The sequence below is a fragment of the Scleropages formosus genome, chromosome 8 (assembly GCF_900964775.1).
Source record: "Scleropages formosus chromosome 8, fSclFor1.1, whole genome shotgun sequence".
NCBI lineage: Eukaryota > Metazoa > Chordata > Actinopteri > Osteoglossiformes > Osteoglossidae > Scleropages > Scleropages formosus.
In genome coordinates this window covers 523,669-548,008 of record NC_041813.1, presented here as the reverse complement: position 1 = coordinate 548,008, position 24,340 = coordinate 523,669, and the positions used below count along the sequence as shown (strand labels likewise).

Sequence of the window (24,340 nt, the reverse complement as noted above, 5' to 3'; positions counted from 1 at the left end):
CACAGGATGTAAGAAGGATGGAGAAACCCTGCTCCAAAGTCCAAGTCTGAATTTTCTTTTTCTTTTTTCTTTTTTTTTTAAAGTTTTGCGCCATTTCTATACTGTTCTGATGATGTAGTTAGTCACCAAGAGTTTCTATATATATATATATATATATATATATATATATATATATATATATATATATATATGAGAAAATGGCAGACTATTTGGTTTTTTACATAGACTTTTTTAAATAAATGCATATAATTTCTTTTTTGAATCACTTCTTTCCATATTTTGTGCAGTTACATTTTTTTTTCTTTTACTATTAGTCATTTTCAGTAGTTAGTTATTGTCCTCCTGCATCTTTCTTCAGTCAGATTTTCAAAACACCAAGTTTTCTTATGATTATTTCATTTGGAGCCACGAGATGCATTTGCTTTTACTTGCAAGGCTGCTGTGCTCCTCTTGGGCTCACGAGTCTTATTTCAGCTCTGTATGAGATTCCAGCTCCCACCGGTCCCAGGAAACAGGCAGTCTCCCGGGCGGCGGGGTAAAGAGCGACGTCCTCCTGTCGTCTCTGAGCATGCGATAACACCCTGAGCTGCTCTTGGGCTTCCTCCAGAAGCAGAGCCACCGCATCTTGCTTTCCACCTCTCGTTAGGGAGGATGAGGAGGAAGAGGAGGAAGAGGAAGGGTGTCGTGAGTTGCGGAGGACTGTGTCACTTAGGGCCGCTGTGCAAAAGCTGCTTCTGACCGCATCGCCCATTTGCATACAGGAAGAATCACTGTGGTGTCCCTGGAAAGAGGGGATGATCGGGATGGATCCAGCACGACAGGCCACACGGGGGGCCTGATAGGAAGGGGAACAGCTGGAGCTCCTGGGTGCTGCCTTGTCCAAGCAGCTGCACCGCACCTCAGTCTTGCTCCCCTGCATTCCTTCTAGGGCGGAAAGGGGGGGTTGCATATTTAAAAAGCAGTCCTTCTGCAGATAACTGCCAGCATTTATGCGTTGGTGCCTAGGGGGAGGGAGAGGAAGAGAGACAGAAGCTGAGGGCCGTACGAACCATTTCTCACCCTTGTGCCGGGCTGAGTCTCAACGGTCATTTATAGACATTGGCCATTGTTAACACAGAATAAGCATATTAGCATTCATGAAATAATGTAGGACACTTTCATAAATGTGTCTATTTGTAGTGGAAGCTATTTTTTCGAAGTTTGCTTAATGTGGTCTCTTCATCTATATGTATATGCTTCTACTTTTTTTCTAATTTCATATGTTTCTTCAAAGCTTCTCTCGTCTTCATCGCTATTAAATATGGGAGACTCTCTGAACCAGTTTTGCATTGTGTAATTATTCACAATCCTAGATGCAGACAGTGAAATAATGGAATTAATGTTTAATTTTAAATACAATCATTTTTAATGGCAAAGATAGAGATTCTGTACAGATCTCTGAGAAAATTAACTGCGAGTTCTTTTTATACTGAAATATAGTAATGTGTCACATTAATATGCTGCTTAATACATGAAATTCCTTTAGACTGACTTCGAGAGCCACAACCTGGCTTTTCAAAGTTTTCTTGAGGATATGATATTGTGGCTAAGTGACTGGTACTCTGCTAAAGATCATGAATAAAGTCAGACATGACACCAATGTGTGAGGAGGAACAAAAATATAACCACTTCTATTTTATTTAGCTGTGCTTGCTTGATTGTGTTTTACTTTGTTATTTGGCCACAATCAATTAGGTGTCAGTGATTATTTGTCATTCAAAATCGATAATGAAATCTATATAATGATAACATTAAAACATGTTGATATATAATAAGATATCTTTTTTTACACGAAACAAACAACCAAAACCAAAAAATAAAACATGTAAAAGATATTCATTTTGATTGTACCATATCAGCTAAACCTTTGATTACTTTATATGTAATATATCCCTGCACTTGTGAAAACTACTGCAGATATGTCCTCTTAGAGGCTCAGTGAGTTTGATGAATAGGCCACTGATCTCTGTGCTTAATAAAATGAAGTAAGAGTCCTGTGAAGTCGGTATATATACATAGCTATATACCGTCCTTGGCCTCTTCACCCATGGGTTCGAATGCAACTCAGTTTGTGTGGCGCTTGCGCCGGGTGCTCCGGGTGCTCCGGGTTTCTCTCCACAGTCCAAAGACACACACACTTTCTGAACCGCTTGTCCCATACGGGGTCGCGGGGAACCGGAGCCTACCCGGTAACACAGGGCGTAGGGCCGGAGTGGGAGGGGACACACCCAGGACGGGACTCCAGTCCGTCGCAAGGCACCCCAAGCGGGACTCGAACCCCAGACCCACCAGAGAGCAGGACCCGGTCCAACCCACTGCGCCACTGCGCCACCGCACCCCCCCCCTCGGTCCAAAGATATTCAAGTTTAAAGCGAAGGGTGAAACTGGATGGTCCATAGAGTGGGACTGTCCATGTGTGGCTGCTCTGTGATGAACTCATGTCCCATCCAGGATGCACCCTGAGTGGATTTGTTCCCTGTTATGCCACTGTAGACTCTGGAACATCCAACCTTGACTTGGACAAGCAAATTACTATAGTGAAGAGGGAATGGAGTGCCTACAGTGTGCAGGTATACGCGGGAATCAGTGTGTGTATGTTATCAGTGTGCAGTGGAATGGTTTCCGGGTCAAATTGTCTCCTGTCTTGTGCCTTATGCTCCTGGGATAGGCTCTGGACCACTGTGACCCTGCAAAGGACAAGTGCTTCTTGAATTTAGGAGGAATTTCTGCACTCATGTATTTGTGCACAGATGCATGTTTGGTGTTTTTCTGTATACTGTAACTGATGCTGAAATTTTGTGAAAACTGTGAAATTTTCAATAAAAAACATATTACTAAGATAAGTCAATAACTGTATCTTGAAGAAAGTTATCTTAAGGCTCAGACGGAAGACGCACGTTTAGAAACAACCTGTTTGATATAGTCTGTTCAAACCGCTCGTCCCATACGGGAGACGGGGAACCCGAGCCTAACCCGGCAGACAGGGCATAAGGCCGGAGGGGGAGGGGACACACCCAGGACGGGATGGCAGCCCGTCGCAAGGCACCCAAAGCGGGACTCGAAACCCAAACCCACCGAAGAGCAGGAGCAGGATCAACCCACTGCGCCACCGCACCCCCTTGTTTGAGAGAGTGAACTAGAACATATTATATTGAATCTATAATGTTATATACCGATGTAACATTAATGGCAGTGAGGCATTGAAACACTTCATTTATTATTAGTCACTGACGTTACAAAGTGCAGAGAAATTATTCTTTGCTCACAATAAAATTGCATTTTGTCTAATATAGGTATGAGTAATTCTGTAAGATTAAAACATGTTCAGGAAGGGTCAATAGGGACAGAGAGTGATAAAACATACAAGAGCTCGCTGTCAGGTGTAGAAACACAGGTACCGCCTTCATGTGAGGCTCCCTCTTCGCCTTTCTCCCTCGCTGCACTTCCTCTGCTTCCAAGAGACTGTTTCCATGGTAACTACAAATGGGTCAGTCCTGCCATCTTTCCTCTCTGCTTTACTGGCTCTACCATCGTATGTAATGGCTTCCTAAGGGCTTCTAGGAGTTCGAACAGGGAATGTATGCATGTGTAGATGTAGAAAACAACGTGAGAAGCAAGGAGAGTGAATTCCTGCTCCCTGAGAAGTCGATACAATCTCAGCTATTGTGCTGTGACTCCAGTCGGGGAGAAAGTCAGTCTGCAGCCTCTTAAGCCACAGCTCTTCCTTTCCTTTCGTCAGGCCCAAGGTAGCCATTTACGTACTCCAGTTTTGGCAAATATAGTTTAAGTAGGGTGAACGATACCTTTGCGGTTGCAGTAACTGAGGACCAAATGCAAAGACAGGTTGATGATGAATTTAATGGAGGAAAAATAGAAATTGCTCTGCCTAGTAACTCACTTCTGAAATTTGTCTTGCTTAAAAAAGAAAATCTCAAGCAGGTATTACAAATTTGCTGGCCCACTGCAAACATTTATTAAACATATGGTGACGGCACTAAGGGGAGGCTCATGTAAATTCGTGGAAAGAATCGGTGTGAGTGTTCACTTTCATACACAGTCCGGTGTTCCCTTCTGACTCGTTCTCGTGTTACTGATGCTCAGTCTGCCACTGGGGAATTCTCGGGGGGTCAAGGGGTGACCACCGAACCATTGTGTGGAGCGGAGGGCCTCACAGTGACCCGGGGGAACTCTCGAGCGGTCAGCACATTGTGCTCTACTGTCCGTTGAGCCTTTGCCAAGGCTGCTGTTGGAAGAGCTGCACTGTGTTTAATAAAGAGCACTTTCCAGAAGCCTGTCTCCTGACCCTGTCTCCCGCAGCGCCATGAGGGGATCCTACAATATATCAGCATTTGTCTGAACCTGCTTGGTTTTCTGTGTTCTGCTACGGTATTTGGTTGAGCTCTATGAAAACAGCACTTCTGCTTGCAACTTTCTAACCTTACGTAAAACTGAAGGTGAACACATGAATCAACATTAAAAACTCGGGATGATGCATACGAAACATCTGCAGCTTCACATTGGAATTCTTCTTATTATTATTATTCCAAATGCATTTTTTTTATGCTTCAAAGGTACTTTACTGTTTTGTGAGCCAACATTTTTCTCCAAAGCACCTTGTAGTGTTACTTTACAACTATTTACCCATTCATAGAGCTCCAGTGGAGCAATTTTTGGGTAAGTACCTTGCTTAGGGGTACTGCAGCGAGAGGTGATACCTGACCTGGGTAGGACTGAGGAACGAGATCGATGTTTCAATATGCCCTAAAAAGCCTAATTAACAATGGGTTACTTATCCAAAATGTCTAGCGATTTCTAGCAATGCGCAACAACAAGGAAACTGAAGGTCATGAGAAGTTCTAAGACGAGACATAATGGAAAGTTATATTCTGGAGGAGCTGGAACGGGCAATCCTTACAGCATGGGTTAGTGGCCTTGTCAAAGTCATCCTGAGTCGGGTAAGAACCTTCCCTTGCCTTGTCTTTCTGGAATTTGTAAACGCACAGGTCTTCGGTACTGTGCAGCTTTTGACTTTCACTCTTAGAGATACTTTTTGTGACATATTAATTATTTCATTATGAGGTTTTATTCATGAGAAGATACCAGCTCACAAAAATGTCTCTGTATGGTGTATAGCTCATCACTTTATCAGCTTAATTTAGTTTAAACGTGTTTCTCACCATGGTGTTTTCCAGTCTCATGAGAAACAGGAGAGCTCTCATTGTTGAAATATAATGCATTCCCTAATTCAGAGTTATTTCTCCTAAGGGCCCCTCAGGAGCAATAAAAAGAAATAAAAGAGAAGAAATGTTTGAGACGTCTGTAAGACAAATGAACTCAATTTGAGACTAGCACATAGTCATGGTTTTTTTCTGAAGATCTTAAAATAATATCTAATCGTATTTTTGTTTGCATTGAGCTCATGGGAGTTGAAATGAGGACTATTCAAGACACAACTTGAAGTCTGAAATTTGTTGTTTCTGAACAGCATCAGCTGGAAAGTATGAGCAAATGTCTTTAACCCTATATTGTTGAACAGAGCTCATTTGTGTCTATAAGAAAAGGGTAAAGATATAAGCTGTCTTCTTGAATTTTATTTTACTGTTTATTTCGCTCATTTGGTTCTTCATTCTATTTTTGCTGAGATTAATAGAACATAAATTGCCCAAAGATTTTTTCTTTCCCGTGGCCTCCAAATCTATAACGTTTATAGCTTTCCGTATAGATGGGCTAGAAGGATAAACACCCATAACCCTCACAGTCTTGCTGTTTTGTTCACTTCACTCACTCTCTGAAGGTCTCCGCGCTCTTTTCTGGGGCCTCCACCTCTTTCAGGTGATGATACGCGGGGCCAGAGTCTCTGTGTCCTCCCACAGGATTCAGTCGTCCTCTGGAACCGGGAGAGTTTTTGCGTGCTGCACATCGCTGAGCTGCTCCAGCTCTCTGCTCACTAGTGTGATAAAAAGAGCTGTTAGCGCAATGGAAGTCCACGTCAACATACTTCAGGTAACATATCGACCACTGAATTCTTACCGAAAATACGCTCAATTATTCATACTGTTGTCATACTTTCAGTAATTGTATCTTTTTAGGAATAGCAAACCAAAACAAATGAAGCCCATTTTTGATTTAACATGTGAATCTAAAGCAATAAATTCCCAGTATTGCAGAGGGAGCACGATTACGTATCCCTGCTGTATCGGCAGTTGGAGCGGCGTCGTTGACAATATAATCGAAATACTTAATCGCACGCGTGGAAAGTGTTATAATGGGTAACATCTGTGAGTAAGAAATATCGAACTGAGATAAAGCTCAGATTTACAGCTAAGTTCATAATTGATACTGCCAAAAAAGACAGACACGGGCTCAGTGAACTCTGCTCAACAGCTCCAGCATGAATTTGGTAGGAGCAGGAAGAATTAACAAGCGGTGTTTTCTTTGTAAAATTGCACCTTTCTGCATGCACGTAAGAACACGGTAAAAATACATCAGAGATCACGTTATATTCGCCAGGTAGGTCACGGCTATGGATGCACAGCCTGACTGGGAATTAGTGAATACTACAGCCGTCAAGTGTTTCAGACAAGGTGCGGGTTTTTTTGTTTTTTTTTTACTGCAGTTTTCACACATTATATTTATATAGATGTTGCATATCCCAGCAAACTTTGGTATAAATTGTTTATTATTCAAGCATGTCATCTTGTAAATGGAGGTAGTTTAACACATGTTCTCATTTGCATAGATGTTTAATCCAAGCGACATTCCTGTGCGCGTGACTTTCAGGCTGTCGGCGGAACGGTTGCAGTACGGGGCCATGTCCCATTGTGAAAACCAGCAACTGTAGCCACACATCTGCTGTGAGGCGGCGTTTGCCAATATAATGGAAACCACGGGGAGAAGCAAAAATGAATTTCTGTCATGACTAAAGGACGGGCAACATCTCCACTCAGTAAAATAGGAGTACAGTGTACTCTGTCACTGAGTGTATTATACTCGACTGCCCTAATCCATAATATCGCTAAAAACTGCTTCTCCTGAGAAAGGTCACATGGGGACAGTTGGTTAGAAGATGCTGTAAGAAAAGTAACAGTGTTATGAAAATTATGCAGAACAAACTTTTTCTGGATTCAAAAATATGGTAAAACCGATGTTTTAAATCCTTATTCATTTCACTCCAAGCAATGCCTGTCTTTATATTTTTGTACTTATTATTATGTACTGTAAAATAATGATTGAAAATTGGAGTTGGCACAAGCGTTCATTTTCAACAGCCATAAAACAGAGGTGTATGAGTGATGTTTTTTTTGAAAAAAAAAATCCTTCTGACATAGCAATGTACTATATTTCTACAATGTAGTAGTATATTTACTCCAGTTATGTCCAAGGTCTCAGTGTCACATAGTACAAATAATGGGCAGAAAATTCCAGAATATACTATAACTGGAAACAGCAAAACTGGGATCATACATGGTACTGTACATGTACATGCACAGCAGTTGAGCTTGAAAACTAATTTGTGATGTTCACTTAGTGTAGCTGCAGGTCTTCAGCAGCTTAGCAGTTCAGAGAAAAAAATCATTTGTCAGACAATTTTCCCTCTTTGCATACATCATTGTTAAGATTGTGTGGGACAGGATGAGATGGAAAATCATTACACTTTATTCGTAGAACTTTCATCTATTATTTATTTACTTTTTCTCTTTATATTCATAGTTAGTAAAAAGTTTTACAGATTAGCACATCAACAAGATGAGGAAAAAAGCATTATTTCACTTGTACCATTAATCAGCTGTTATATCGATATGAAGTTCATTGTGGTCAGCAGATAGTAGCTCTCTACAGATGAGTATTTCATAGATCATTGTATTTACGTTATAATCAAACACTATTAAAATAAAGCACCGAGAAACAGTAATACCGCATATAACTAAGCTACAGCTGCACTCGACGTTTGCAAAATCTGGACAAATATGTTTTGGAAATCCTCTGCGGTACATTCTGAAAAATACATAGAGAAAAAAAATCGATATTTTAAAGCCTTTTTTTTCATTATTAAAATCACCTAGTCTTGTAACAACATTTGAGCAGTGCTGTAATGTTTCTTGCAAGCATGTTTTAAATATTGGTTGTATGAAAATCTAATGCTATTATACAGCACCTGTTGTGCTTCCCTGGATACAGTCCAGCATGGGCAAGACACGCAGTGCTGCTCTGGCCAATAGTGGACTCTTGAACAACGCCTTGACCAGGTGGAGAAGACCTGTGCCCTTTGCAGTTCTGCAGAGGGAAGAAAGAATTAATTAAGAAAGCCTCTCCAACAGACAGGAACAGTCAGGAAACAGAGGCGAGATTCATACACGCATCATATATGGAACATCCTTGTTCTCTTTGTGCCTGTAATAGGGTGTGTGTACAGTATGTGGCCAGTGAACTATGACCTGTGTGTCAGTTTTCACTGCCTTAGTCTTTGATTCTTGTCTTTTGCATTTTGATGTGCTGAGCATTAATAGGCGTGCTAAGCCACTGGAAAGGTCAGATGTTTGGTATAGGACTTGCGCAAGGAAGGGGAGCCACTTTAATTGGCTGCAGTAACTCAGGGAGCTTCACGTTTCATCACATTCTGGATCCTGCTGCCTTTTGGAATTTCTCAATGGGAGTTAATGTATCAGTCCCTACAGAATCTGAAAGTCCTTCTTCAATCTGCAAATTATTATTATCACTGCATGACCCTTCAGCATTTAGTGTGCAAATAGATATTCATGATACCCCAGAAGTAGTGGACAAATTCAACATCAAATATTGAGAGAAATCTCAAAAAATAATCTGAGCATGACTTATGCTTGACAGCAGAAGAAGAACACTTGTAGGGAGTGCTGCTGATGTTGCATTTCCCTCCACAGAGGTTCATGAGGGATGTGAAGTCATTGTTGTGAAGCACCACTGGTGACTGGAAAGGGGCGGCTTAAATGTGCTCCGTCTCCACTTAGTATTCAATTACAAGTCCTACTGGTATTTTGGAGCAGTATTTTTAAAACTACTTTAATCGATTTTATTCGGCTATGCTGCATGGAAACTCGTTTCAAGTTATCCGAAACAGTCTTTTCCTCTTCTGGATTCCCCCCTTAAGGTCTACTCAGTCTGACATTGCTGTCTTGTTTAAAATATTAACTTAAAGTCTACGGGATATGAAGTACAATCTATCACATTTAATTAATTATTTTTTCATGGTTTCATTGTATTTATTGATTCTTTTGGATTTTTTTTAAGTGAACAGCCCAGATACACTTTGCAGAGGACACAACAAAATTATATAACTACACTTGCCTTTTCCTCCAGCTCAACATTTTTATCAAATGGAAGATGGATTATAGTGACATTTGACGAATATCAAAAGAAGTCTCAAGTACAAACAACATCAGCAACAAATATATAAGCAACGTATGAGTCGGACTTGCCAATTTGTACAATATTGAATATGTACGTCATCCTGTAGTTCACAGCATACAAAGAACTGGTTTAAAATCTTTGCGATGTCACAACTGGGAGGAGGATCCACAATATTTTTCTGTAAAGGAGGGATATTTTCAAGTGTACTGAGCAGCTAATGATGTTACAAGGACAAACCTGTCAAAGCTGACTAACCCTTACACAGAATATGACACAAAAAAGGGGAAAAAAAACAAAAAAACAAAAGGGGCGGAAGACCATTGTTTTCAGTGGTCCTTGAGAGGAATTTTGAGACACGACTGCAATGGTGTGCTTTAAAATAAAAGAAGGAAAGAAGGTTGCAAGAATCCGCTGGAGCTGTCTGCGACTGTGATTAATAGCTATTATATATAATGAAAAAGTTCTCTGCTGAATGGTCTTATGTAAATCATCAATGCCTGTGCCTGTAATGCTGACAAAGAGAACCCTTGCAAGCTCATGGTCATGTGAATAAAGATTGAATGAAGAATAATGTATTACCATCTAAGAAGGTGATATACACAGACAGACACACACACACACACACACACCAGAAAGGAAGCAGTGCTCAGAAAAGCCTGAAAAAGGCAGCTGCTCATGCCTTGTTAATCCTCCACAACAGACTTCATGCAGCTACACTGAGTGCTTCTCAAGCATCATATCCCTTGAATCTTCCAGTGACCTTAGTTTTCTGGTTTGAATTATTCTGTAGTAGTAGCAGTAGTAGTTGTTGTTAATAATAATAATAATAATAATAATAATAATAATAATAATAATTGTCTTTTTCATCATCATCATCATCAGCAGCAGCATCATTTACCCCCATTGTCTAAAGACTTGTATTTCAGGTAAACTGATGAGTCTAAATTGCCCATAGTGTGTGTATGGCTCAGTGAATGAGTGTGTGTCACTGCCCTGTGATGAGCAGATGTACTAGTGTGCACCTGGCATCACGTCCTTTTTTAGGATAGGCTTTTTGACCTCTGCGGTCCAGCATTACAACAACTGGTTTCTGATAATGAACTATGATGATTTTTATTATATTTGTTGCTATCAGGAAAAGCACTTAGATGACTGAGAATAAGTACATAAATATACAGATAAAATTTAGAATTCCATTCTTATAGGTTTTGCCATAAGATCAGTACACATGCATCAATAAACTATATGCAATATGGAGGTAGAACAGTCAGCAAACTGTCAATGTCATAATTTCTTTCTTTTGGGAAACTTGAAGAATGCCAAACGGCAGTCATATTTATATAATAAAAGTCTATAATAGAATATAGTGCTGCAGGGCTGCTTTACAAAATCAATGCAGGCATTAATTTCAATAAAAATTGTTACAGTGAGTGTGTTGCTGCTGCCTTGTGGGACTCCCCACTGCTGTAGAGGAAAAGTGTTCATGTAATGGATGTTTTAATTTAAGACAGCGGCGGCAACCTCCCAAATCCATATTTACATGGTTTGCGAGAGGTCTCCTTCTGAACTTAGCGGATTTTGGCAGTAGCTTTCGATGGAGGACAAGGCATGGTAGCAATCAACCTTCTGCAGCTAAGCAAGCTGTCATATTTAACAGAATGTAAAATATGTTATGAAGATTAGCATTAGGAACTTTACATAATTCCTTAGAAAGATATTTATTTGACAGTCTACAATGTTAATGTTTTACGACTGACTTTCTTTTATGTGGACAATACAAAATATCCATTTCCTGAATGAGAAGCTTTCCTTTCGAATAAAATGCCAGACTGTCGTATTTCTGATTTCAGATCTCATCATGAACACAAAACAAAAAATGAAGGTCAGTTGCACTGCATCCATCTCTTTGGGACATGCTTCTCATCTAAATACAGGCAGGTGAACAATGCGTTTCAGTGGAATGAAATATTTACATTTACATTTACATGTATTCATTTATCGGACGCTTTTCCCAAAGCGACGTACATCTCAGAGAAAATACAAAAATTTGGGCATTACATTAGGAGAAAGAAACATAGTTGCAGATATGTGATTCTTAAGTAAACCTAGTTTGTTACTTTCCACTTGATGTACCAATATTCATCGCTCGAGCAGGTGCACAAAACTCAGGATAGACTAGTCTTGATCACCTTCCTACATTTTCTTTTTTTTTTTTAATTAAATAAGGTACACAAAAATTCACATAGAATACTGGAGTAGTGGATGTGTGAAGAGTTATCTGTGGATATACGTATAATAATATATATATATATATATAAAAATAAGCAGATATATAAATATATATTTGCTTACAAAGCAATTTAATCCCAAGTCTCCAAATTCCATTACTGAGCAAGTTTTGCTGTTGAATTAGTAACATTTTGTGACAGGACTATATTGTAATATGGTGAAGTTGATTCTTGGTTGAATTTACAACTTTTTTCTCTGCCTCAGCAAAACCTATTCAGTCCAGTTATTTAACATTTAATTCCTATAAAGGAAGTATCACAGGAATATGTGTCTTTAACCTCTTAGTAGATAATGCCAATTTATTGATTTATTTGTTTTTTTAAGTTAATTTTTTTGGGCAGATTTTTTTCAGAAGTGTTTGGAAAATTGCTTCCTCTGCTGTGCAAGGGCTGTTTGTTCGAAATACTGGCGTCTGGGTCTTCTGCAGAATTTCAAAAGCGAACACTATTATAGCGTCTCCAAGGGTAAACAATATTGTTCAGAAGACCTGGGAGTGTCTCAGCTGTCCAGGAGAGGAAGAGCTGATGTTTATAACGATGGCCTCTTCAGATTGGTGTCTGCTTGTCACTGTCTGTGATTTCCATCACAATAGCACAGTTGCTTTAGAGTAATTTTCAATAACTGTAGTAGGAAGGGTTCCGCTTGCACTTTAAAACTAGCTTTGAGAGAATGCACTCAATTTTGACAATGAAAATGACAAAAACTCTGCAAGCAGAAGTCATTTTGTGGTAGTCTGTGGTACATTCTATCTATCTATCTATCTATCTATCTATCTATCTATCTATGTTCTCTACGACTCACTTTGTGAATCTGCAGGCTGTATTGAGTCTTCAGGACTGATTGAGTCATGTGGCTGGAAGTGTGGTTGGTGTAGTTCTTCTGGATTCGACTCTCCTTCACATGGGTATGTAGTTTCTCCCTACGTCTTCTGTAAGGGACAACAAAAGCAGATGAATAGTTTAGCATGCACAACACTTTTAGCACTCAGTGGAAGATAGACAAGTCTAATCTGTTATTAAATGATGACATGCACATATGGTCTATTACATTAATTTACGTATAGGTTTATTCTACGTTTTTCTAAACCAAAATTTAGTTGGGTTATTGTGTTCAGTTCCTAATACAGTATGCAGTATTTTTTTCGACATAATGAAAGTATAGTATTAATCACATATTGAGCTATGTGTGCCTTGCGTGGTGTTCAGTGCAAATATTCAAAGTGCTATCTTATAGCTGGGAAATATGAAAGCCAAAGTTATGTTAAAATTTTGTTAGAAAAAAAACCAATATTTTCCTTCACTTCGACTTTAAAGGACAATGAAAAATTACACCAGTAAGTAAAAATGCTAAAAAAGAAGAAACAGCGAGTGAGTAATATGAAGTGAAAAGTTTTCAAGATGATAACATATGCATAAATTACTATTAAACAAATGAAATATCTGTGGCTATGGTAACATTGTAACAATGTGTTTTAAGACGATAAAACCACTATCTCATAACTTAGGTGTTAGTGTTGTGCAGTAAAAAACACAATTCTATGCTGACCTTGATATATAGTACAAATTCAAATCAATAATCAACACTAGATAACTTGAGCCAGATTAATGACTGGAAGCAATTAGCAAAGTAATATGAGAATTATAATTAAGTCACTTTGAGTTATTGGTGATTGCTATATAGTCTAAAAAATATATAATTTTTACATATCACTTACAATTTTGAGGTATTTCTGAAGCAAAGAAAACACTGAATTTCATTCATTCAAACTTTTCTTCATGAAAAGACATAAGAAAAAGTTTATTATAGTATTGCTCGGTAAATTCTGCAGTCTCACTTTTTTAGGAGAACTATTTAAATGAAAATGAGGCAAACGTTTCATTTATGTGCCAATAGAATACTCTTTTACGATATGTAAATGAAGTGAAAACATAGCTGCATGACACGTTAATATATGGTTTTACCTGGAACATGTAGCTGGTGCTCAATGAAATAACCGTAGATAAATCGTAAGTGAATCACTTTCTAGTGGTGTACCACGCTCTTTGTACCACGCTCATAATTTTCATTCTCACTTACTTGTTCCAGCAGTAGAATGCCACACAAAGTGTCCCCAGAAGACTGATTCCAGTAGCAATGCAGGATATTGACACCACTTGTCTCTTGTAAATTGCTTCAATCTCTGTTGGAGAAAATGAGAACTTTGCAAATTACTGTTGACAAAAAGAGAAGTGTATGAATATCATTTGAGCTGCATATACTTTAATAGAACCTGCAACGGTGAAAATAAAACCCGAAAGGATTTAGCACTTTCTCGCAGTGTTACTTCTGATTGTGACATTGCACTTGATCAAAAACAAACTCCCCTGTATGTGTTGTCATTGCAGGTAAACGCAGCCTTAATGAAACGATGTCAAAGAAAAACGTGCAATGAGAAGAATTAATGCCTTCAGTGCAGACCCATGCAGCTCTGAATCAGAATCAAGCACTGATGATACACACACACACACACACACACACACACACACACACACTGCTTGTGTAACAGTCTGTACAGCCAAATCACCTACTATACCATTTTCAGCAACACACTAAGGGGTTTGATGCTGTGTTCTGTGTCTTGAGCTGCTCCCTGCCCTGTAGTTACATTCGCATTTATTCGCTTACAGTTACATACAACTGGTTTAATTTTAGTGGCACGCATGCAGGGAATAATGATCTGTGTTCCATATTGAAATGTCAGAAACGGGTTGATTCTGCAGTCTTTCGCTGACTTGCACTGTCAACCTGCGGACAAAATGCTGTAAGTAAAATGACATTTAGTTGCTGTCACTTTCAATTTATGCTTGCATGGCATAAATCGAGAGAAACAGGCTGACAAAAGACGTCATGGGCAATTTTGCCATTATCAAGTTACCACGCTCACCGTGAAGAGCATCTTTCACAGCTGGGCAGATAAACTGTGCAGTTACTAAGAAACATATGCATTTCTGTACATTTTTGCCGATAAAAATACCTTCAAACCATAGCACGTTCAGAAGTTAAAGGATGATAATAAAAGAACTCATTAGAAGACACAGACACATACGCAGATTTCACAGCGGCACAAAAACAATACATTTATAACACGGAGAGGCATTTTTAGGCCAAGGTCGACTCCGCCGTGCTCATAATTAGAAAAATTTGGCCGATACAAACCATTGAATAGTTTGCAGTCACTCTTTGTCAAGTTCAGCTATGAAAATCACTGCTACACTAAACTGAGCCAGTACCAAAATGGTACTTTAATTTTTTCAGTCTATGTACTGTGTGGCATCACGCTCAACTTTATAAATGTCAGGAACACAGTACGATACAAAGGTCTGAGAGTTTGCATGTTACACCTGTATGAAAATGTAGGATCCGGGAGACTGTTATCTCGGAACAAGGCGATGAATGTATCTGGTCTCATATCATAGTATTCAGCATAGAAAACAAAGCATTATAAAATGAGAACTACAAAATCGCAGCAGGTAAGGAAACTAGAAAGATCAATATTTGATACCAGAGTAACATCCTTACCACTGATGATGGGAAATTGGACATGTTTGTTTCCATGTCATATCACATTTTTAAGTGCTTAAGTATTTATATAACCCAGTAAGCTGTGTTACACACAAACACACACACACACACACACACACACATTTTCTGAACCGCTTGTCCCATACAGGGTCGTGGGGAACCGGAGCCTACCCGGTAACACAGGGCGTAAGGCCGGAGGGGAGAGGACACACCTAGGACGGGACGCCAGTCCGTCGCAAGGCACCCCAAGTGGGACTCGAACCCCAGACCCACCGGAGAGCAGGACCCGGTCCAACCCACTGCACCACTGCGCCCTCCTACAAAAAAGTTCATATCTGAGCATATCTGTAATCACTGTTACAGTTAACAATGATCTCCAAGAACAAGATGTGATTACCAGTAGGTAGTGAACTGTCGTGTATCTAGCAAACAGCGATTTAGCAATTGTAACTAATGAAACTGTTGAAGTCAATTAATCGATTATTGGCAGTAGTTATGTTTTGACGAAATATTTGCCTCTGCCTGAAATCCAACTTTCACATACAACCTAAAAGGATTCACATTATTATGAAAATGTATTTATTTCAAGAAACTCTTGACATAATCTCTTTTCAGACTGCATTGACCAGTAATTAACAAAGGAATCAGATTACATTATGTGAACAGTTTTCCCATTTGTTGACCAGTGTATATATTTAAATATGACAAATGCATTCTTTTCAGCTGTATATACTATTTTTGCTAAGCACAAAGAAAAGACCATTTTGGGGTTTTAAACTCGGCACCTTCTGAAGCGACAGGGGGAGTGCCTTTCGCTAGGGTGCAGTAGAGGTACCCAGATAAGGAAACCAACACTACAAACTTCCAGTGACAACTGAATACTTTAACTCAGATCTCAATCATTCCCACCATCATAGTCCCAAAAGATATTTAATCACATTCGCCCTGCAATATGCAAAGCATTTTGCAGCAAATTCTCACATGATGGCTGCTCTGTTGCTTCATATTTCTTTAATTCCCATCTCCAAACGTTGCCTTTGGATCATTGCACACAGAAAGAATGAGTCCTTTGATCTGTGACCTATTTTATTATTAAAAAATCTATATTAACATTTTCTGTGATTTCTGAATTGGTGGGTGGGGGTGAAACAAAGTAACCGTAGTCACTCGATTGAAAATGTATACACTTAGCTTACACCACTTAGATTATAGCTTATAGCTTAATACTGTTTGAAATACCATCTACATTCCTGTGGATAAATATTACAGTTGACATGAGCAGTTTCATCACAGGAACATTTTTGCAGAGCAACTAATTACAGAGTTTGCAAATAACAATTTTGAATTGTAATCTAATTTTAAATTCATATTGGTATTATGTAACTCCACAGGATTATGCAAACTGTAAGCTTTTCCCTGTTACAGCAAACTAGCTCTGTGTGTGTGTGTGTGTGTGTGTGTGTGTGTGTGTGTGTGTGTGTGTGTGTGTGAGAGAGAGAGAGAGAGAGAGAGAGAGAGAGACTGAGCTTAGTTACTGTGCAGACTGCAGCAATCGCACTCATTGTCCCCTGCCACTCTGAAATCAATGTTTCCAAGGAAACCAAATAATATTAGCATTCTAAGGTGAATGATGCATGAGAAATAAAAACAGAGGGGAAAGGAAACAGTTTTATTTTGGAAAATTAACAGCCTACCTTTCACCTACCCCCCTGCCCCGCCAAAAAAAGTTCCCCCATTTGAGTATTTATTTTCCTGACCTTGTGTAAACCCCCAATTTACACTTATTCATGTCACCACTCAGATTTGCTGCATTCTATAATAATAACATAATACTTAACAAATGTGTTTTTCTTTTTTACTGATTTTACTCCCTGCTACAAGAGTTCCACACAGTCATTTATAAAAATTGACAAAAGTCAAATCCTGCTAAAAATATATGGTCCATATAAAAATGCCTAAACAAGAAAATGAGTGCTTACAAAGTTTTTCATATGACTTTTTCATATATACAGCTGCAAGAAAATTTTGAGAACCCTTTGGCATCATCTGGATTTCTGCATGGAAACTCCTAAAATGTGATTTGAAATTCATTTTGTCCTCATAATAAGTAAAGATGGTTTTAATTTCACAAAGACACACATTATACTTTGCCATATCTTTGATTTTGAACAAATGGTTCAAGAACCAAGGTAGCAGATGTAAAAGTACGAGAACATAATGAAACGCTTTCTGTAACTGCTCATCAGAGCTGCCCAACACTTAGGAGGCATTTTAGCCTCTTCCTTTATAACAAAACTGCTCCAGTTGATTGTATATTTTTGGGATGTCTTGCTTCAGATCATTCCATAGCATTTTAGTGGGACTGTGGTCAAGATTCAGACTTGGCCATTTTAAGGTGCAGAATGTCTTCTGATTGAACCACTTTCTGATTTACACCCGTGCTTTTTGGATCATTGTTATGTTGCATCACCCAGCTTCCATTGAGTCTTAGATCATGTCCTCATACAATTTGGAATTCATTGGTCCCTCAATGATTGTAATATCTTCATCCCCCGAGGCAACAGCGCAAATCCACCATTGTATATTCCCTCCATCCTTCTTCACAGCTGGGACTTTCTGGTGTCAGGGTGCAGTATTTGGTTTTCTCCGAAACACAACACTACACAACCTTGTCCAAAAAGTTTAACTTCATTTTATCTTTCCACACAATATTGCTGCAGTAGTACTGCAGAACATCCACGAGGTTTTTAGCAAACTTGTGATGGACAGTGATCTTTTCTTTTCTTTTCTTTTCTTTGCTTGGATAGCTACAAGTTCCTCTTCTGTACCCTCCCATGATCACCTCTCTTGTTGAGTGTTTTTCTTATGGTAGATTCATGAACACAGGTATTATCAAGAGCAGGAGATGCCTGCAGATCCTTAGCTGGGTTCTTTCTCACCTCTGAGGAAGGTATGACCTGACCTTGCAGTAATCTTTGTAGGACACCCATTCCTAGAAAGAGCAGCAATAGAGTTGAATTTCTTCATTTGTAATCTGTCTGTCTGACTGTGGACTGATGATAGAGGCCCAAGTCTTTAGAAATCTTTCTGTAACCCTTTCCAGCCTTATAAGCTTCAACAAGTCTCAGTAATTTCAGGTCCTCTGAAGTCTCTTTTTATCTGCCCACATGGCACTTGAGCAGACTTCTGGTATGAAGGACAGGTAGCCAAAACTGTGTGGTTTCTATACATGAGAGCATGTCAAATGTACACCTGAACAGGTTGTAATACCTGACTGCACATATTTCCTTTCAACATGACATTATCCTAGAGGTTCCAATCATCTTTCCATCAGTGACCTTGATTCTTTTCTTTTTTTCTTCAATAAAGACATGACACTGCCAAATGTTGTGTGAGTTGTTTGAAATATGACTGTCTTTATTTATTATTGTTTTATCAGATCACATTTTAGGAGCCATCCATGCAGAAATGCAGATAATTCCAAAGAAGTCAACAGTACAACTGCACGTACTACGATATGATGACAGTGCACTGACAGTGAAAAGAACACGGCTTCTCTTACCCATGAACTCGATGCCCAGATGATCTGCTGCCCCAGTTAACCAAGGGGAGAGAAGAAGAAACAGAACAGTAAAAAAAAGATTAGCAAAACTTTGAAAAAAATACCATATCACAATTTCCAAGTAAAAGTGATGAAAAAAGAAACTTTTTGCCCCAGTGCTATACAATCCTGACTACAGTACAGCACATAAAAATGGACTCAATGCGTGGACTGAGAGGAACATCAACAACAACAGCAACAGCAGCAGCAATAATAATAATAATAATAATAATAATAATAATAATAATAATAAGAAAAACAGCTGAAACAAATGGTTCAAAAGAATTGTGTCAATACAATAAAAACAATATCCTCATGTTTTTTCTGTTGATTGCATGGCAATTATTAACGCTACAAAAACCCCACTAAGTGGCAAAGTGCAACATGATTTTCCCTCTATCATTCAACATTGTGCAGGCCTTTGGGGTTCCTATAATGTGGCAGCTGTGCCTTCTGGGTTCCTGGGTTCCCCAGGGTCCACTAGGTCTGTCATGCAGTTGAGATCCTTCACATGGTTGATTTCTTGGCCCAGGGCACAATCCAGCTCATAATGGCAGAGGAGTGCAAGATGCCTTCTCTTTAATACGTCCACTGGAATATAGTACTCTTCTGGCAGAAGTACATAAATAAATGAATGTCATCAGTGATAAAAAGCACAGAATTTACCTTTGAAACCCAAATATTGCCAAAGAGGATGTGTGTGTGTGTGTGTGGGTGGGGGGGTTGTATTGTTTGTCAGTACGGAAAAAATATGCTACAGTTTTTAAATAAATCCACATACCTGTTCACAATTAAGTCCAGTGGCTTAGCAGAATTAAGAGATCATTTTTGCGCCAGACGGGAGCTTTTTGTGTTTATATTTAAAGTTGCACTTGCTAACAGATTAGGAACACATTTGCCATTATGTCTAAAAGTTGCTTTTGAATATGCTCGCTGAAGGAAACATTGCATGCAGGAAAAACTACATCCACGCGTATATGTGTACTCAGCTGCAAATATGGGATTTATGTGTCGTTCTCTCATGTAAATTCAAAGTCAATCAAGTCAGTAATAACGGATGAAAGGTAAAGATGGGAATGGCTTTGAGACCACACATGGCTTTAGGTTCATTCTTTTCTTCTTTTCTGTTTCAAGGAAGGTGCTCATTTTGGCAAATATCTCCAAAGCAATCTCCAAATATGTCCAACGCACCTACACTGATTAAAATTCCACTGCTGCTGTCATAAGGGACAAAGCTGAGCACCGATGTGGAGAAGAAGAAAACAGCATCTTTGCAGGCTGAATTTCACAGTTTGAACATTATGTGGGACTCTTGCAATCCGGCTGAACACGCTCACAGAAAAAAATTATTTTTAGAAAATACAAAACAAATCATAAATCTTTAGGAAACTTACAAACTTAATGTCATCTAATAGTGCAGAGTCTCATTTTACCATTTAATGAAATGTGTGACACTTCCATTTGCTTACATTTTTGATGTGTACCACAAAGCCACAAAAAGGATTTAAAAATTTCAATCAATATCATTTATTTAATCATTTGGAAATGCGTAAAATAACATCAGCCCATGTTCTTTTAAACGAACTTATGGTAAAATGGTGAATTTCTAACCTTCTATTCCAAATTATACATGTACTGTATGTCTTTATCTCTATGCTGACAACGCCACATTTCACTTCACTTCGCCGCCACTGTTCTGATCATCTCACTTTTCACGAGAAGTAAGCAGAAGCGTTCTGTACGTATTTCCCTTTTTCCTTCACCGGTTGTTATATGCTGAATGCGCCCTATGGAAATGCATCACATACACATTTGCAGAAAGCATCCACTGACAATACTTTCTTTCAGAGACTGGTGTAATCATCATAAATGACATATTCCACATGTCAGGTGAAGATTTTGTCATGGGTCCCGTTTCAGAATTTGCCGGTAAAATAAAATAAAAAAAAAAAAAAAAACAAAGAATGGTGCTGCTCTTGTTTACCTTCAGACATTGTTCATTACCGCATGTGTCTTCAAATGTACTACTTGGGAGCGGTAGAGCATATCGAACTGCAGTGAAAGTAAAAAAATTAACTCTGACGAAATAGTGTGATCTAGATTATACATTAAGTTCTGTTTATACGCAGTTTCTCTGATTGACAGTGTCACAAGCTTTCTTTTGCGGTAGTGTGTCACCATCAGGGATGTCCATGTCACTTGCTCTATCGACGTATGAGGGGAGCCTGTCCTTGATGCTGGCCTCTTCTTCTATGTCTCGCATCTTTCTTTCCTCCTGTTGTGGCTGAAGAGGTTGTCATAGAAACAAGGTTCGTAGGAGACGGGACACACACCTTACTCATCTACATTCGCTCACACACAGGTTCTACTGAGCACTCGTTCCCCAGTCCTAATTGGAAGTGAACAATGATCATAGATTGCAACACTAATTCAGAACTGTCCTTTTACATCTGTTTGCATTTATCTTTTCTTATTTTCTTCTACCTATTTTTATCAAGCATCCATTAAATGTTTACACCGAGATTTGTCTTTTTTTTTTTTTTTTTTTTTTTAAGTAAAACAGCAAAGGTAAAACGAGTGAACAGAGTAAAACTTCTTTTGTGCCTAGTTATATAATGTATATTTAAAAATATATAGTCTGTTAAAAACGCATTTCAAACAATCAGTTAAAAAATGCACATTTGTTCTAAATTAGCTATATTATATTGCCAGTCACTCAAACCTGTACATTACTCACTTAGCAGACACTTTTCTCCAAAGCAACTTCCAGTGAACTCTATGCGGTCTTATCAGCCCACGCACCTTATTCACCAGGGTAACTTACACTGCTATGTATATTATTTCCATTGAGGCAAAGCGGATGTTGAAACACATCCGTGTCTTTTCTGTATCCTTCCACAAGTGTATACCTTTTAGTAGTTTACTCAGAGGTTTTTCTGTTTTTATTTATTTATTTATTTTTTTTTCGTTGCCATTAATTTAACTTCGTTCACAATTCACTGAACATAACAGCAATGCTCAGGACCCACTGAACATCTGATACTTATTACATATTTCAAAATTTCAGATAATCTGTAGAGCAGCAGATTGCACTTGTATTTTTTAAGCTAAACAGAACGTGAAAATGTGGGAAAAAATTAACGTATGATTTTTTTAAAACTCACATGCATCAGATACTCAACTGTTAATATTATTATTGTTAACTAGTATTAGGTAAGGCACTTTTGGCAAAGGTGTCTTGCAATGCTAGACATATTATTCTAAATTACCTATTTGTGTTTTTAACAGCAAAGCAATGTAACACACTTACTGATAAACAGAAAAAGGTTAATTCAGAGGCACCGATTCACAGAAGATACGTGAATGTATTTTGACCGTAGGAGGAACCCGTGAAGACGCAAGGAGAGCGCATGAACTCTTCCAGTCTGATTTTTACCGAGGTCTGTTCGGACACACTGGGAGGCACCAGCACTACTTGCTGTTCCACCACGACACCGACAAGCTCTGATCTTCACCGCGCACTTGTTTTTTCTTGCGAAACTCATCCAAGGCTTCCTCAGCTTCAAGAGCCCTTTATAAGTACTGATAACGGTGCAAAACAATCACTCCCCCTTGGGTACTGCTTGTTCTTTCTAATGTACTCCTTGAAATTGCTTATATATAAATTGTGAGGGAGATATTATGAGATAAAGAGGCCTGCAAAGAATTAAGATTGTTACCAACGTGGCAGTTTGCTGTTCAGAGAGAAAATGCCACAATTACATGTAGGGATATTTGCTGAAAATCATTTCTTTTGAGAATTAGGACTCATCTGTGCCTACAAAACTATCAAATGAGGGTCATTGCCGAGATTAGTGGAAAGTTAGTACTCTGTACTGACATGCGGAACAACTCTTTAGACGGCCAAATGTTCCAAGACATATTGTTGGATACGGACTGGTTTGAGTGCAAGCGCAGCCGGTTCTGGTCATGTGTGGGCTTTTCTCTTAACATCTTTCAACTTGCTGGAATGAGAAGCTGAAGTGACAGCTGGGGCTTGTTAGAATGCAGAATGATCATGAAAATGTTTATTATTTATTTATTTTGCCAGGTAACAAGAATTTATCTGTTTCATGCAGTGCCCTGGAATGGTACACAGAAGGTTTTGTGAAATTCTTCACATGTGACAACTTAGACATCTTTAAATGTATCCGTGCATACAATACCTGGGAAATGGAAAAATATCCTGCGGCTGCAGGGCAAACAGTCGTGATTTATTCCAGTCAGCAATATGTTAATGTAAGTTTCAGAAAAGTTAAGCCAAAGTTTGTAGCGGAGACATGAAATAAAGAAAGAAAAGAAAACTAGGAAATTGTCTAGTTTTGTTTGCTTAAGCGGCCTGGGGAACTGGGTCAGAATTTTGTCATTTTTATTTTTACCTCTTGGTCTGCGATGCTGAATTATTGATTCCCATAAAAGGGCATTACTAATTATTATGGCAATAATGCCTGAAGGATTTCGACGAGTGTCCCTGCAACGCCACTACTTTGCGACTGGGGTCAAATTACAGTGATGCCACTATACTATATATATATATATATATATATACACAACCAAAGAACAATTCAAAAACACCACAAATTATTTGGAAAGTGTGCTTGTCACTGGGGAAATCATTTAAAATCTCAATTTCATATTTACATTTACATTTCCTCATTTAGCAACCTCTTTTCTCAAAAGTGACGTAGAAAAGTATGTTTCACCAAGGGACTGGGAGATGTGGATGCAGAAATGTGATTCTCAAAGCACAGTCCTACGTGGTGTATTTTGCATAAAGTAACGTACTTTACGAGGGCATCAAGACCTAAAATTTGCCTGTTCAAGTTCCAGGAGGGGCCCTGCTCACACATTTGTGCGGTTCAAGTAATTGCATCAGTTCTACCACTTATTAATCCGTTTCCACATGTACAACAGAACATACATTTACACAAATATGGTCCATCGGTATAGGGGCGCGGTGGCGCAGTGGGTTGGACCGGGTCCTGCTCTCCAGTGGGTCTGGGGTTCGAGTCCCGCCTGGGGTGCCTTGCGACGGACTGGCGTCCCGTCCTGGGTGTGTCCCCTCCCCCTCCGGCCTTACGCCCTGTGTTACCGGGTAGGCTCCGGTTCCCCGTGACCCCATATGGGACAAGCGGTTCTGACAATGTGTGTGTGGTCCATCGGTGCACTCTGAACGATGTCTCTTCAGTATGTAAGTAACACTCAGCCACCTGCCTTGAGCTGAAGCGGACACCATTGCACCTGCTGCTCATGTTTTCTTCTCAAGTGGAGAAAAATGGACACAAACCACCACCTTGAACACAACGAATAACATTTGCTTCCTTCTGATAGGGTGTGTGGGACAATCAGCGGAGCATAAGTGTAATTCGTGGCACGGAGCATATTCGGAGAGCGACGAACGAGACGCACACAGTGTTTAAACTTGAA

The 24,340-nt window shown here is 39.1% G+C and overlaps 1 protein-coding gene across 2 annotated transcripts in view; it reads right to left on the bottom strand.

Moving 5' to 3' along the window:
• Nucleotides 1-287: 287 nt before the first annotated feature.
• nrg3a (neuregulin 3a) overlaps nt 288-24,340 on the bottom strand; it is a 149,414-nt gene continuing 125,361 nt past the window's right edge. Inside the window, exons 4-9 of one of the 2 annotated variants that reach the window (XM_018738102.2) lie at nt 18,836-18,862; nt 13,789-13,891; nt 12,514-12,640; nt 8,195-8,313; nt 5,825-5,986; nt 288-1,001 (exon numbers count right to left, since the gene is read on the bottom strand). In XM_018738102.2, the coding sequence (XP_018593618.2) occupies nt 425-1,001; nt 5,825-5,986; nt 8,195-8,313; nt 12,514-12,640; nt 13,789-13,891; nt 18,836-18,862 (1,115 nt within the window). In that variant the 3' untranslated portion in view covers nt 288-424. The remainder of the gene's footprint in view (nt 1,002-5,824; nt 5,987-8,194; nt 8,314-12,513; nt 12,641-13,788; nt 13,892-18,835; nt 18,863-24,340) is intronic. The other variant, XM_018738103.2, reaches the window with a different exon arrangement.